This window comes from Centropristis striata, chromosome 21 (genome assembly GCF_030273125.1).
Source record: "Centropristis striata isolate RG_2023a ecotype Rhode Island chromosome 21, C.striata_1.0, whole genome shotgun sequence".
NCBI lineage: Eukaryota > Metazoa > Chordata > Actinopteri > Perciformes > Serranidae > Centropristis > Centropristis striata.
In genome coordinates this window covers 24,983,715-25,000,484 of record NC_081537.1, presented here as the reverse complement: position 1 = coordinate 25,000,484, position 16,770 = coordinate 24,983,715, and the positions used below count along the sequence as shown (strand labels likewise).

Genomic DNA, 16,770 nt, shown 5'->3' with positions numbered 1-16,770 from the left:
CGCTAACGGTCTGTTTCTATTGTAACTGCTGGCAGCGCGGCGAGCGTCCCAACCGGCCCCAACGCCACCGCTGCCAGCTGGACGGCTGACAGGAACCTGGAGGGAAACACTGCAGCACCGAGACTTAAAGGAGAGGGAAGAGTAGAGTTAAGAGGATCCAAGAAAAAGAGGAGAAAAGGAAAATAACTAAGACCTACAGCTGCTCTTTATTACTCATTAAGATCCAGTTTATGCTAGTATTTCTGCCCAAGTAGCTTTAAGGTCGGAAAAGTCCCTTTTAATTTATTTTTTACTAGATAATGGTATGGAACAGTCAAAAAATGTCATTTAGCATGCAAGTACTTGTTTATTAACTCTATTTGGTGATTTTAAGTTATTTTAGATCGGAAAATGTGTTGAAAGTTATGTTTGCATTGAATTAATTCCAACAGGGAAATTAAATTGTTTGCTTTATTTTTTTATGTTTTAAAAGTGGAAATAAAACTAAATTCCGTTGTCTTTTTAGTTTGTTTTATTAAGACAAAATAATAATAATAATTTAAAATTGTAAATCTGGTTTTGTGTGAAAATAGACATTATTATTATTATTATTATTATTAATAATAATAATAATAATAATAATAATAATAATTAATATTATATTAATAATTTTGTTTTTTTGTTTTTTTCTAATGTTGCCCACAAAGCAATATACTTATTTCCTTATTTTAATGTATTTGCATGATTCATTAAATTTTTGGGTGTATTTTCATGGTTTAAATGCACTTATTTTAAAGATTTTTTTTTTGTCATTTTTGCTTATTGAAAGTGATAGATAGAAAGGGGAGACAGAGGGGAGGACATGCAGCAAAGGGACCTCAGGAAGGACTCAGCCTTAATGGTACGCGCTCTACCAGTGTGAGCCACCGGGACGCCCCTAAATGCACTTATTTTAAACAGTGAAATCTAAATAAAAATAATTTAATGTAGAATGCATACAGTACCTTCACCAATAAGTGCATACAGCCTTAGAAAGCTATTTTACTTAAATCAGATATTTTATTTATCTTTAAAACCCTCCACTAGAATTTGACCTATCTTAGATTAGACACCAGTGCAGTTCAGCAGGTGACCTGTTACTTTAAAGCGTTTCTCCTGCTGCATAGGCCGGGTTTATGTTTCAGCTGCAGTCGTGTGTTTCTAACATGGACCTTCCTGTAACTCGATCTCCCTCCTCCTCTGGCTGCCTGCCAGCAGCTCTCTCCTCCACATACATGACGTCTCTCTCTCTTTATCTTTCCTGCCCTCCATCCATCTCTCTCCTGCTCTTCCTCTCTGCGTCTTTCCACTCCCGTCAGCATCTGTCCCACGTGATGAATTAATGGATCGAATGGAGTTCAGGCTCGTCGGCTCCTTCCTACAATCGATATGGACTTCCTCTCTCTGAAGACAAATCATAACTAATGATGATCCTCCAGCAGCTCTGTCACATTTATGATGTCCCAACAGGATGTCCATATGAAGATGAAAATGCCTTTTACATGCATGTCTTTTTCTCATTGATTTCAGACCAAATTAAAACACCAAAGCAACAGAAAACAGCTTAAACTTCCTTCCCTTTGTCCTGCAAACAACAAGCAGACCTTACTGTAATTTGTACACTTATATGTCCCTTTTTAAAGTTATAATATGCAGGATTTTCCTTTAAAAAAAACATACTAGAAGTGTGTGGCGCTGTCTGTTTCTGCAAAGACCCTGCACTCTGCATGAATTTTTTTCTTATTTTGGTTTGTTCAGGACTTATTTGGTTTCAGTACTCAATTTGGGTTAACCTTTCAGCAGCTCTTCCCTCATAAACTTCCCACATTTATTAAAATTTTGTGGGTTTTCGTTTTGTCTTCTGTGCTGCAGTTCCACTTTCCGCCTGAAAGGTGTTGATGCACTGGTGGGGGCGCTGTTTCACATCCAACACCCGCACAAAAAAGTCAAAGTCAAACCCTGCTTGCGTGCAAAGTTTTAGCAGCTGATCAGCGTGCAAAATCACAAATTTTAACCTCCATTACCTGAAGCAAAACCAGTGCAGCCCCATGCATGTTTTAAAGGCAGATAATTTACAACTAAACACTGAATAACTTGACGTTATTGTTTGCAAAAGCCAGAGTTTTTTAGAGAGAGGACATAAGAGCCAAAAACAGGATGCATTGCAATGTTAAAATACAGTTTCTTGCAGTTCATCCTTTAAAGTCTCTGTCACGTTTATGATGCAGCCGAGGAGCCGCATCGTCTTCCTCACACCTTCACAGACAATAGGACTCTGTGGAGCCACCAACAACTGGACAAAGGGCCTGTTTTTTTGTGAATGGTGGATCTGTGGGAACAGTAGCTCCGAGGTGTGAAAGATGAGAGTGTGACAAATGGAGAGGCGGTAAAAGTGGAGAAAGAGAAACAGTTTTGTCCACAGTGAAGAGAGAAAAGGTCAGTCAGATGGTGAATGTTCAGGCTAACAAGAGAGAGAAATTAATGAAGAATTAGTGACGCTGAGGAGATTTTGGTGTCTTTGAAGACGAGGGCAGGAACATCATTCGGGGTCAGAGAGGGAGAGCCGGTCGCCTCTCGTTCCAACTCTCTCACAAGTTCTCTTTGTTCTGTCAACTTCCATTTCCAACACACACGTTCTCTCCCACTGCCACCATACGGACGATCCAATCTGTCGCTGCTGGCACCATCCTCCTCCTCTCACTCACTTTATTTCTTTCTCTCTTTTTTTTAACACAAGAGTTCTGTTGTCCGTCGCTTCATTGGCGTGGAAAGTCGTTCTGCATGAGCGCTAAACAGAATGGAGACAATTGGAAAGAATTCAGCTTGTTGAGTGGAGTTAGAGCCGAGGGATTTAGATCAGCAGAGAGAGAGAAAAAGAGGATTTTAACAGAATAATGATGAACACAACTATGTGATGAGAGTTGGTCTTTTGGTGCAGCTGATGTTTGACTCGTCATTGTGAGGTGGAGAGAGCATTCAGGTTTTTTATTGAGTTATTTATTATTAAATTTATGTGACCTCATATTTTCACATTTATCTTTTATTTATTTTGTTATATTTACTTTTTTTGTTTTTTTATTTACATTTAAATATTGTTTGTAATTGACTTATATATCATCATCATTATTATTTATTTGTATGTATTCTATATTCTTTTATTTATTTATTTTGTATTTTCACACTTCATCTATATTTCTACATTTTTGAATTTACCTTTTTTATTCCTCTATATTTCCACATTTATTTAATTTTTTAAATTTAATTTATTGTATAGTTATTTATTCTTTGATTTATTTCTCTTTATTATTTGCATTTTTAATCTACTTATTTTTTATGTTATTTTTTTATTCATATTTACATATTTTATTTACTGATTCTTTTATCTATTCCTTTTTAAATTTCCACATTTATTTTCATATTCTTTTACAGATTTATAATGTTTTTAAATGCCACTCTTATGACTCCACAGAGATGAATTAAATAAGCTGTTTACTGTTTATAAATTAATTTGAATATTGTTGTGCACACAGGAAGTGGTCAGTATCGTCACAGTGACTCCTGAAATAAAACTGATCAGATAATCTGATTTTCTCTGATTCATTTCAGCCTCTCAGGACCAGACAGCCTCTTCCCTTTAATAGATTAATTTAAGATTGAATCCAGAGTGTTAAATTGTTTCAGATAAAGCGGCTGTCAGCAGAGGAGGAGTCAGGGATAAAGTCCTGCTGCCTGTGTGTCCTGCAGGAGCAGCTCATGTTCTCACCTCAGCACAGAACAACTTTATATTAATCCACAGAACGAGAGAGTCAAGGTCAGGGAGTGATGGATCTTTATAATGAGTGTAGTCTAGTGATTAAGTGCACTGAAAAGAATTGCTCTGTCCGTCACTAATCCGGGTTGATATCTATCAAATCTGTATGTTTTCAAGACTAATTTAAAACATCAGCTTACATTCATGTCTGTCTCACAACCAGACATCTATTTCAAACGGTCAGTCCTGTCGTTTAAGTTGGAAATCTTGTTGTTAGCAGCTCACACATGACTGTTGACAGACATTAAAACTGACACGTGTTAATGTCTGTCATCATGAGATTTTTATCTATTACAATGGTATACAATGGTTATCAGGTCCTAAGTACTAATAGTGCACTTTAAAAATAAGTATAGTCAAAAAATAATAATAATTATATATATATATATATATATATATATATATATATATATATATATTAATATACATAAATACAGATAAAAAAGATTCTTTTATATGCAAAAATGTATATTTATATTTTTAAATATGTAAATATACACAGAAATACATGAACAAATAAATGTGGAAATAAGTGAAAATACTTATTTACTTCTATACTACTTTTATATTTTATGTGCCATTTTATTCTCAAATTTTTCATTTATTTATTATTTTTCATATTTTTTTATTTTGTTTTTTGTTATTTAATTTATGTGGCCTCATACTTTCACATTTATTTTTTTATTTATTTTCCTAATATTTACAAAATGATTTATTATTTTATTTACATTAAAACTTTCTTTTGAATTGTCTGCAGCCTGCAGATGATCCATTAAAAAGTTTTAATCAGGCAAGTTTACTGTTTAATAGGTGAAATGCAGGTGAAGGTCACATGATCAGCTCCTCTGTCACCTGCAAACACATGGATTTAAAATTAAAATAAAAAATGTTTGCCTGCTTCCTCCTCGTTGTTGAAGTGAAATCAACAAGAAAGTTGAAATCGTCGAAAAATTTGCAACGTTTGAAATCACACACATCCATCACACACACACTTACTCTTGTGTAAACCCTTCAGAGAAACAAAGTTCACAGCCTGCTCAAAGAACTGACTAAAATATAAATATAGAAAACTTTAGTGGAGAATATAAGAGATTAAAACCATTTGAGCTGATTCATACAGGGCCCTGACAGCTCATCTAGTAGAGAAACTGATCCTCAGTCTGAAGGTTGTGAGTTCAAGTTCTCTCTGTGTAACTTTTGTTTTCTTTCTGTAAAGGATTAGGGTTAGAAGTCCTTAAATGCCTTGAATTTGGTTGAAAAAATGTAAGCCCCTTTAAAGGTTTTTACCTTTTAAAAATGCCCTGTAAATCTGAAGCAACCATATGAATTTCCAGATTAGATAATATCAAACCTTTTCTGCAAACTCCTGACAGCTCAGCTTGTAGAGAAACCGACCCTCAGTCTGAAGGTTGTGAGTTCAAGGTCTCTCTTTGCAGTATTTGTTTTCTTTCTGTGAATCCTCAGATTAAAACTGTTTTGACCTCCAGTTCCTGCTGGAGAAGAGAACACCTGTGTTGACGTGTCTCACCAACCATCCACATTCTGCATCATTCTGATTTTGCTGCAACTTGTTGCACTGCGACAGTCTCTGTTTGTTTGCGTCTCAGGTCACGGGAAGTGGTTTGTAGCTTTCTCTGCCATGATAATCTTAATGTCTGTCAACAAATTACATCACAAACAGTAAAGGAATAAATGTGAAGTGTGTGTGTGTGTGTGTGTGTGTGTGTGTGTGTGTGTGTGTGTATAGTCTCTTGTAAAAATGTCCAGAATGCAGTAATGCATTTTCAAGAATATTTTTTTATGATCTTGTTTGTAAAAGACACAAATACTTGCCACTGACGTGTTCATTGCAATGTACATTTCAAAGATAAACTGAGGATTGTGAGCGAGTTTTGGGCTTCTGCAGGTTCCAGTTGTGCTCTGATTGTTTTTGAAAAATGTGTTGACTGTGAGGCTGATCAGAGAACTGGTAGCTCCACTAACAGGTTCAAGCGTGCGTCACTGGAATATCTCGTGTGTGTATCTGGCGTCGCTGGAGGATAAAAACAATAACAACTCCTACTTTCTTTCATTCACAGGTATGAAGAATAGGGAGCTGTCGGAGGTGTCCCACGGGCATGTTTGTCCTCTGGCCGTTCACCCTGTGTGTCTCAGCTCTGCACACAGACACTCCGGGAGAGAGAAGAAAGACCGTCTAAAAATAAACTGACACGCACCACCAGCAGAAAAACAAACCGACAAATAGAAGAAGAGCTTTCCTTTTTTTTTCTGTCTCTCCCACCCTCTCTCCTCTCACTCTCTGCTCCATTTCTGTGTTTCTGTCCTCATTACGGCCTGAGAGGAGGTCATGTCCCAGTCTGGAAAAGTCCTTCATTTGTATGTGGAAGTGAGGTCTGCCCCAGATCAGAGCGGAGGGAAGGAGGGGATCTCAGAGGGGCATTCGGTTCAGGACAGTCCTGCAGAGCTCCTGTCTCAGCTGGCGAGCCAGAAGACCTCCGCAGCTCGCCGTCTGGCTCAGGACCGCATACACAGCCAGTCTGCTTCCAGAAACAGCTCCCCGACCGTCGGCAAGCGATGGAGTGCACCGTGTGATGGAGTGTCCGCCATCCGCTCTCCACCAATGATGCCCTTGTCCGGAAAGGTCGCTCACACGCCTCCCAACTGCAGGAAGTTTACTGAGGGAGAGGTGAGCGATGGCACGCGCTCCGTCGTCACCTTCAGCTACATCGAGAAGTCCAACGTGAAGACCGTGGACAGTCCTCGCAACTCTGCACGAACCAGAGAGGAGAGATCCACGCCTTCCCACTTCCGTAAGCGGCTCAGCGACCCCGTTTGGTTCGGGAGTCCTGATTCATCGTGCAGCTCCAGCCCCAAGCTGACTTTCCGATCTCCGGGGAGCCACCAGCAGAGTCCCGGCCTACGCCAGCCAGTCTTGGACCCCATCGGGAGGGCAGCTACCCAGAGGGCCGTTGAGGAGTTTGGCTCGCCTCTCCTGAGGATCAAACTGGCCCATGCACTCGAGCAAGCCTCGTCTTCTCGCTACAACCAGCAGCCTCGCTGTCAGTCCTGGGCCGGGAGTCCCGTCCAGCGGCAGAACCTCAAAGACCACATCGTAGACAGGACCCAGGCTGTTTGTGGGCTGCCTCGGAGCCCGGCGTCAGACCAGCTGTCCTCCCAGTCCAGGCAGTCTCCTCATGCCAAGCAGGACTCTGGTCCTCTTCACTGGACCGGAGGGGACAGAGCTGCAACAGGAAGTCCAGCAACTAAAAGACATGCTCACCGGTCCTGCACCAGGAGCGCTTCACCGCAGGGAGCATTCGTCCAACTTGGCAATAATGTAGTCGAGGGCTTGAACCAGCTGAGCGACAGTAAATCCTCCTCGCCAACTCACAGCCCTGAAGTCGCCCGCAGGCTTGCAGAGGAGGCCTCCAAAGTTTCTTCTATTTTGACAGAGGCACGCAGGTCCTCGCTGCACAACGCTTTAGGCGAGCCAGCTGGAGAGTTTCACACTCCGGCTCCAAATGCACAAACTCTTAAAATGAACATCCCTTTAAACGAAACACAACACACGCCAGCAACCGACAACACGGACTCTCACCAGCCTGAAAACTTGCACGTAAAAAATTCAAATCATCAAACACAGCAGGAGCTGCAGCATCAGAGCTCCATCGTTAGCTCGCCCGCAATCCCTTCACGTGTTTTCCGGCCCTCTCATCCTCCCACCGAGCTTAGCTCCCCCATGAGGGACCCCCGGCTATTCCAAGTAGATCTCCGAGCACCGGATACCCCGACCCTGCATCGGCGCCAGCTCCCGCAGTATGCCAGAGACTCCTGGTCCCCGAGCCTGGACAAGAGAGGGGACCTGAGCTGCTTCGAGAGGGGGGACTGCACCGAGCTGGCCCGCCGACTCTTCATCAATCAGAGCGTTGAGGAGGCGCCGGTCAGCTGGACGTCCCGGCAGCAATGGGGGAGCGAGGTGGAGAACAGCCCGAGGCCGAGCCCCGAGGCCGGATTAGAGTCCGACCAAACTCCGGACCGTCAGTCCAGGCGGCGCCGCAGGCCGCTGAGCCCCACAGCGCAGCAGAAACGGGCGGAGCAGAGGAGGAGGGAGATCCTGCTGCTGGGCCCCGTGGCGCTGGACTCCGGCGAGGAGGACGAGGGCTGCGACGAGGAAGGAGCAGGCGACGAGACAGAGCGGTACGATGCAGAGCAGCAGCAGCGGGCGGAGGAGCATCCAGAGGCGGAGCAGAACGGAGCGATGGGAGGGTCCTCGTCGCGGAGCTCCAGCGGGGTGACGGGCAGCCTGGGGGACAGAGACTGTGTGTCCCCAGAGTCCAGCCAGTCCAGTCACCAGAGCAACGAGACCGGAGCCGCCACCTCAGGAATACAGGTGAGACAAGGATACTATGAAGTACACTTCTTTTGTTTATTTCACTGCATATATTTTTTTTTCATTTAACCCTCTGAACCCAAAGCTGTTTCAGGGTGTTGTCCTGCTGCTCTATGGAATCAGCACAATCATGGCTAGAAGTGGAAACAAACATGTCTTTGTGAAGAGTAACACAGTGAGAATGACAGAAATCAGGGAAAAAAACAACACCAACAATTTGAATTGCTCTGATATTTTTTTTTAAAAATTGGAATAAATTAAAATATACATACACACAAAAAGCTGCTTTCTTTACATATTGTACATATTCTCATTATTGTCATGTCTCCTGTCCTCTTCTCTCTGCTCTGTGTAAACAGCCTCTCTTGCCCTCTCCTCTGCTTTGTGTAAACAGCCTCTCCTGTCCTCTCCTCTCTGCTCTGTGTAAACAGCCTCTCCTGTCCTCTCCTCTCTGCTCTGTGTGAACAGATTTTCAGTGAATATTTGTCACGTGACCGTTGGTTTCAGCAGAATCAATCATGTCTTCACAGTGTCTCTGAGGAGCAGAATTTAATGTTTTTAACAGGTTAATATTTTGTTTCCTGTCAAAAGTTCGAGGAGATAATTGATAAGACGTCTGAGCTCTAAGTATGGAACTGGAGATAGGCAGCTGTTAGCGTAGCTTAGCATGAAGACTGGAAGTAAGAGTGACTCCAAACTTCAAAGACCTGTCTACGAACACAACAATCCCACTGAAGTAACATGTTGTTTTCTTGTCAAGTGCAGCTCGGAGAACATTGAAGGTCCCGTAAGGTCAGAATACTGTAATATTCTACCAGTGTTTCTCTCTGGTGTCTGCACAGTGACTCCAGTAAGCCACTGCACTGTCCTGTTCCTGTAATGCTGCAGTGCAGAGCTAACCTCTAATGTGTGTGTGTGTGTGTGTGTGTGTGTGTGTGTGTGTGTGTGTGTGTGTGTGTGTGTGTGTGTGTGTGTGTTTCAGACGGATAGTGGCTGTGCAGCGCCCGTGCCCTCGCTCCATTGTCAGAGAATCGCTCGTGCCAAGTGGGAGTTTTTGTTCGGGACCCCTGCTGAGGAAGCTGCTAGCAGGGGGGAGAAAAGTGAGAGCCTGTCCTCCATTTCATCTCATTATCTGTAGTTTCTAACATTATTCCAGGGTGGAACATTTTATATATGCTGTCTATAGATATTTAACCAGGAAGATCTAAAGTGAGGCAGAACAGATTATCATTTGGGGCGCCAAATTCAGATTTTATACATCATTCTGTGCATTAAAAAGCCTGATATTTCTCTGTGATAATCTACAAACTGTCCTGCACCAAATGAACATTAATCCACCGCTGAAAATGCATTTTTTCCTCCTATTTGAGCAACATTTCCGTAAAACTACCGTGATGAGCCATATTTTAGTCCATGCTCGTGACCTAAAACCCACTTATATGCATAAATTAATTACATTTTCCAATAATTATTTAATTTAGAATAACTAACCCTTTGATCTAATCCATATAGAGTCCTGACAAAACTTACCTTAAACTTCTGACTGCGAAGTCCTGATAGCTCAGCTGCTAGAGAAGCTACCCTATTGTTTGGAGGTTGTTGGTTCAAATCCCTCCTGAGAATTTTAATGTTTCAAAAAATACATTTTTGTTATCACTTTTTGTCTAAAATTCAATTTAGTGCCACCAAATGAACATTAATCCACCGCTGAAAATAGTCCTCAACAAATGTACTATTTCCTCCTGTTTGAGTAACATTTCCTGAAAACTAGCCATATTTTAGTCCATGCTTAATTTAATACAAATCTTAATTGAACCCCTCTTTTCAGGGGTTTTACACTTTAAATAAAATTGAATCCATTTTTTATTGAGAGGAAAGTCCTAAAATTGTATATTTTGATTCTTTTTGTCCATTAAAATGGACCAATTTTAACTGCAGCCTGCAGATGATCCATTAAAAAGCTTTAATCGGGCAGGTTTATTGTTCAACAGGTGAAATACAGGTCAGCTGCAGTCTCAAACCTCCTGACGGCGTTTTGGGGCTTAAAGACGCAAAAATCTGAAACCACCTTCCAAAGTGGAAAAGTTAAATCCGCTCCACCGTAGCGTGTGCGTCTACACTGACAAGACGCAAAACTCTGCTCAGATCTGCTCACGTCACGTATGTGTTTACGTCACATACATGCTCCAGTACAGGAAAATAAACATACGTGGGATTATTTCCATGCGTCGGACCTTCAAGCTGCTCTGGCAGCTCTAATAAACTTACAGGAGTCTTTCCACCAAATGTACAGGATATGTACAGATAGTATTAGTGAACAGAGAAGGATCTGGAATTACCTCTATCACATTTTGGATGCACCAATTCGTCGGAGGCGAGCCAGACGGCTGTGAACGAGACCTGGGAGATCTAGTGATGGTAGAGAACTTTGTGGAAGGAGAAGCTGATGAAAATGTGTGGCGTGAAAACTTCTGCATGCCCAAAGATGCTCTTATCGCTTTAAGTGATGCCGCCTGGCTGCATATAATCGAATTTCACACACTTTTGCGCCACCGTATGCACGCAGATTTCCTCCCGAAAATGCTTGTCTAAACGAGGAATAAAAAGTGAAGACGCGACGCCACTTTTGCGTCTTCTGTTCAGACCGTCCTCGTGTGAACGGGGCCTTAGATTCAAAATGTTTTGCCCGCCATGTACTTACTGTTCTGCTTCCCCCTCGTGTGTTGATGAGAAATCGATGAGAAATTTGGAAATTCGCAAGTTGAAGTTGACGGGAAATTCGCAAGTTGAAATCGACGAGAAATTCGCAACGCAACGCAAGTTTGAAATCACACACACACTCCCGTGTAGCGTACCTCAGGCGGGGATCCAACCTGTGTGTCCTCGTTGGCAGGCGGCGTCCTTTCCTCTGGACTGTGTCCAGCACCGATCAGCTCAGAGAATTAACTAAAATATAAATATAGAAGTAAAACTTTTAAAACAAAACTAGAGCGGAGGAGAAAAGCAATTTAAACCTTTTGGAAACCTTTTCTGATCAATGCAGAGTCCTGACAGCTCAGCTGGTAGAGAAACTCATCCTCAGTCTGAAGGTTGTCTCACTTTTTTGCAATATTTCATGCCAATGTTTATCTCTTCAGATTCTCTGGAGGCCTCCACAGCGCCTCCTAGTGGGAACTCCAGCGAGTCTCCCACCCCGACGCCCCCGTCCTCCCTCCCACTGCCCTCCGCCAATCACGAGGTGCAGCATGTGGAGGTGGAGCTGGTGACTCCTCCTCCAGCCGTGATCGGGACCTCTCCCAAAACGGGCATCATAAGGCGGACTCTGAAGTACTCAGAGACGGACCTGGACGCTGTCCCGCTGCGCTGCTACAGGGAGACGGACATCGACGAGGTGCTGCTGGCCGAGCAGGAGGACGCTGACTCAGCGTTCGGGAGCAACCGCAGCGTGCAGGGCACCTCAGGGACGGGCAGCAGCCCGCTGGGGGTGCTGGGATATGGGAGGACAGGTGAGGGGGAGGAGAGGAGGGGAGAGGGGGAGGAGGAGGAAGATGAAGATGAGGAGGAGGAGGAGGAAGAAGAGGAGGAGATGGTGAGCTGGGCCAGTGTGAGGATGCAAGGAGACAACAGGAAGCAGCAGTTTGCAGCTCAGGAGGAACCAGAGGTGTTCGGACACCTTCTGAAGAGGTGAACATCACAACCACAAACACACACACACACACACACACACACACACACACAGACAGACTCTGGTGGAGCAGGATTTTCCCCTGACCTATATTTTGATCTGAATCTGGATCTCACTCGTAACCTATTTTTCAGGTCGACTGTAAACAGGTTTGGTGGTGTCTCTACATGGTGTTTCTACATGTTTACTCACACTGTTTCTACATTTAATCTTTATAAACCAGTGATAAAATGCATCAGTACAAATAATCTAATATTATATTTAGAATATATAAAACTATCTGAGTGGGTCCATTCTAGAGTGGGTTGCCCCCTAACCGAAGGGTTCGTGGTTCGATCCCTGACCGTCACAGCCTACGTGTCGAAGTATCCTTGAGCAAGATACGATGCATCGGTGTGTGAATGAATTCCCAATGGTGGCAGGTGGCACCATTTAGGGTAGCCTCTGCCACCAGTATGAATGTGTGTGTGAAAGGGTGAATGTGCGCAGTCTGTAGTGTAAAGCACTTGCAGGTCCATTTACCATTTAACTGTAGTGGAGTAATTTTACAGTGTGTATTAATACTTTTACTTAAGTAAGGGATCTGAATACTTTTTCCACCAATATTATAATCACAGCTGTGTTGTCGTAGTGTTTCTAAATCCTCCCTCTCTCTTCAGACCGATGGAGACGTTTTTTGACAGCCACCATCCGGCCCTAAAGTCGCCCATCCTGGTCTCCGGACCGCGATGCGCTGCCGAGGACACCTTCAGCCGCCACTTTGAAAGCATCATGGAGTCTCACCGGGCCAAAGGCACGTCCTACAACAGCCTGGACAGCGAGGAGCTGCTGACCTCCAGCACCCAGACTGTGCTGACCTTTGACCTGCCCACGCTGACCCCCGCCATCCACGCACCGGTCTGCCAGAGTGCCAGGCAGATAGTGCAGCTCAGCTTCGCCCCACTGGCTCACGACGAGAGGCCCAGCATCTCTGACTCCATCTTCACCGTGACGGGGGACTCGGACGCCACCAGAGCGCCGTCCAGCGAGCGGCTGAGCAGCGGCTCGGACGACACGCCACCGCGAGGACGAGGAGTGTGTTCACAGCTGGGCAGCAGCTGGTACAGCAACCCGTCCTTCTCACTACCGAGGTGAGTCACAAACACTGCAACAAGTTATGATGAACTACTGGTTCACAGGTTATTTTTGGGGGGATCAAATGTTTTTTATTTGAACAGGAATACAAGTTACAACCAAAAGAACATGACTCATTAATGGACAATAGAGACAGTACAAAATTGAGTGTAAAAACTAAGCAACAGTTAGAAAAAAAGTAATAGTGACAACCTTGCACCTCAATGAGATGCAAGCAAAACCAAACCAAACCATAAGAATAATAAATAATAAATTAATTAAAATAAATAAAATAAAAAGGAGAGAAAAAAGGGCACCACCCCTCACCCCAGCATCACATTCACCAAACAGCATAAATTGATTTTTTTGGACACTTGGGGGCAGCAGAGGCAAGATATAAACTCAACATAGACATATTGTCACTCTTTAGATGATATGGTGAACAATTTAGCCAACAATTTCTTATTTACACCAGCAGCCACAACAACAACAACCGGTTGCAGTTGTAATTATTTGTCCTTTGGCTCCGATTTTGGTCTCCACCAGCTCCTGAGAGAAACATCTTTCTCTTTAGCTGCTAAAGGCTCCACTCTGTTGATCTGGTCGTCTCTAAATGTGTCTGTTTTGCAGTTTGGTGCTGAGCAGGTAGAGTTCAGCAGGTTTTCTCCTGGAAAATATGCTGATAAGTGCAAAGAAAGGTCAACAGAACAGTAACATTTTAGGTAGTAAAAACTAAAACAATGAGCTGAAAGATGCTGCAAAGTTGAGAGAAACTGCAGATCAAAACCCTTTCACTTTACATCCAGTCATTTAAGCCAATGTTGAAGGAATCCCTCAAACCTAAAGTTATCATTTGTATATCAATAACTTACCAAGAATTCTTGAAAAATCTCCTCTTTCTACTCTATAAAACAAGGAAGCAGTCTAGTAAAGATTTAGGACACTTTAATTATGTTTCCTTTGTTTGATGACATTTAAGTAAAGTACTTTTTTAGATAAAAAAAGATAGAAAGAGAGAGAGAGCGAGAGGTAGTGCTGTGGTGCTGTGATTAGAAAGCCAGTGAATGAGAGAAATAAAAAGTTATTTTCTGATTTTTTCATGGCAGGTACGTTCTCATAAATACCATCAAACACTCAACAGATTATTTACTGTGGGACGAGACGCTTTTAGTTCCTTTCTCCTCCTCTGCATTTCATTAATTGCATCCAACATGCAGCAGTTAGTGTCACTGCAGTGAGACAAAACCTTTATTATCAACAGAGGGGCACACTGATGATTCTCAGGATACTGGCTAATTTTAATTTTTTGCAGGTCTTTAGACTTCTATGGAATCACAACAAGCTGAAATCCCCTTTTAGTTCCTTGAAAAGAACTTAATGGTTTAAAAGCAGTTGTTCAGATGCATTTGAGACGATAATGTTCCTCCAACTTCATGGCAACACTTTGTGTTTGTCCCTTTGCTGCCGTGCACACAACCAGCTCCATAAACAGATGCTTTTCTTGCCAAAACACATGATTATATTTGATAATAATCTACCAATCCCCATTAAAAACAAGCTGTTTAGTGTCGACAGCTTTAAGCAGATGACCTGCGCTGTAGTGATTCACCAAGAACCCCAGTGATGGTGAATCTGGGTCATGTTTGTTGTTGCGTATCATTCTCTGTTTTCTATTCATCTCCACTCCACACTGGAGTAAGACAAGTGCAACAACAGCAGATTTCGTGAAAGTATGTGAGCGTTTAGCCACAAACACATGTCTTTGCACGAGAGATGCAGAGAGAACCTGCTCAACCCGTTTCCTTCAAACGGTTCATGCAGGAACATCATAAGCGGCTGACTGAGATATTAATTCAGTGTTAATGCAGTTCTGACTGCCGTTATCGAGGTCGGCTCCCGTTAATGGACCGCTGTCAGTCTCCAGACGGACGACGGTCTCTCCTCCCCGTCGTCTCCGTGTGCAGAGCGCCGCTGCAGAGCTATTCTGGAGCCCAGCAGTGTTAGACTGAAGGTCGCTCCAAGGCTGCCTGTGGTCCCTCTGATGTCTGCCAGGCAGGCGTGTGTGTGCGTGTGCATGTGTGTGTGTGTGTGTGTGTGTGTGATATGTGATTCCATCTGTGCATGTTCCCCTCTATGTGTGTGTGGTTGAGAGTGTGCATTCACGTGTATATGTAGGTGTTTTTTCATGGTTGTATCCTTGAAGTGCATGCTTTCTGTGTGTGTGTGTGTGTGTGTGTGTGTGTGTGTGTGTGTGTGTGTGTGTGTGTGTGTGTGTTTGTGCATGAGGCAGATTGCTGCTGCAGCAGTGAGGCACTCACCTTGACTGTCAGAGTCACAAAGACTTTTGTTTTAACTCTCCACCTGCAGCTCAGGGGCTGACTGGATCTGTCCAGTTTTCTGTGTTTTCTGTGTCTGATAGGACAAATTCACAGTTTTTCTACTGTTTTGTCAGGGTGACACTTTTTTCTGGTCATTAATAGTATAATATTCCTCTCTCTTTAAGCTGCATTCAGAACATTCCCTCAGTAGCTTTCTGTATTCCATCTTCCATGGTTGTTCCTGCAGTGTTTCTGGGGACAGACTGTGATTGTGGAGGTGATGAGTTTCAGTGTGTGAGGCTGAATGTCACCCTAACTAAGTGTGACAGCACTGCAGAGGTAGACTGACTGCACGAGTCACCTTGGTGCTCTGACCACTAGATGGCAGGAGAGGATAGGAAACGAGCTGTTCGAGCTTTCTTTTGTTTCCTAGAAGAGTGAATCTGGTGCAGGTCAGTGACTGAGAGCAGCCTGAGCAGCAGAGACACAGACTGGGCTGGTTTCTGCACTTTCTGTTGTTGTCTTGTGTCTCTTTGTGATCATTTTCTGTATTGTTGTGGTGATTTTGTGTCTCTTCTAGTCATTTTGTGTCTTTTTGGTAGTTTTTTGTCCTAGTGTAGTTATTTTTTGCATCTTTTGGGGTTTTTATTTGTCTCTGATGTTGTTTTATGACTTCTTTAAGTTTTGTTTTGTTTTTCTTTGTTTTTTTTTGGGGGGGGGAGGGTTGTTTTGTTTCTCTGTAGAGGTGTGTGTGTGTGTGTGGGTGTGTGTGTAATTAATAATTTTGTGTCTCTTTGGTAGTTTTTTGACCTTGTGTAGTTAGTTTTTGTATCTTTTTCATTCTCTTTGTCTATTTGAGGATGTTTTCTGACTCTTAAGAGCCATTTTTGTCTCTCTGATGTAGTTTTGTGTCTTCTTTTGGTATTTTTTGTGTATTTAGTTGGTTGTTTGCGTCTTTACAGTGCCACTTTGTGTCACTTTGTAGTCAGTTTGTTTCTTTTTTGGAGGCTTTTTTGTCTTGTGATTTTGTCACTATTGGTTGTTGTGTGTCTCTTAGCCGTCATTTAATTTGTCTTTGTGATAATTTTTGTCTCTGTATATTCATTTTTTGTCTCTTCATAGTAATTTCGGGTCTTTTTTGTAGTTTTTTGTCCTTGTGTAGTTATTTTTTTGTATCTTTTTCATTATCTTTCTCTCTTTGGGATTGTTCTGTGTCTTTTAAGAGCCATTTTTGTCTCTCTGTTGTAGTTTTGTGTCTTCTTTTAGTCTTTTTTGTGTGTTTTTCAGGTTGTTTTGCATCTCTGCAGTCATTTTGTGTCACTTTGTAGTCAGTTTGTGTCTTTTTTTGGTGTTTTTTCTCTTGTAAACTGTTGTAATATTGTCCCTATCGTTGTTGTGTGTCTCTTAGCAGTCATTTTTGTCTCTGTAGATTCAT

The 16,770-nt window shown here is 42.8% G+C and overlaps 1 protein-coding gene across 1 annotated transcript in view; it reads left to right on the top strand.

The window, feature by feature from the left end:
- The first annotated feature begins 11,791 nt into the window (after window positions 1-11,791).
- Window positions 11,792-16,770, top strand: part of LOC131959164 (PH and SEC7 domain-containing protein 1-like) — a 69,357-nt gene continuing 64,378 nt past the window's right edge. The window contains exons 1-2 of the mRNA XM_059324266.1: window positions 11,792-11,903; window positions 12,564-13,034. Coding sequence (XP_059180249.1) covers window positions 11,806-11,903; window positions 12,564-13,034 — 569 coding nt within the window. The 5' untranslated portion in view covers window positions 11,792-11,805. The remainder of the gene's footprint in view (window positions 11,904-12,563; window positions 13,035-16,770) is intronic.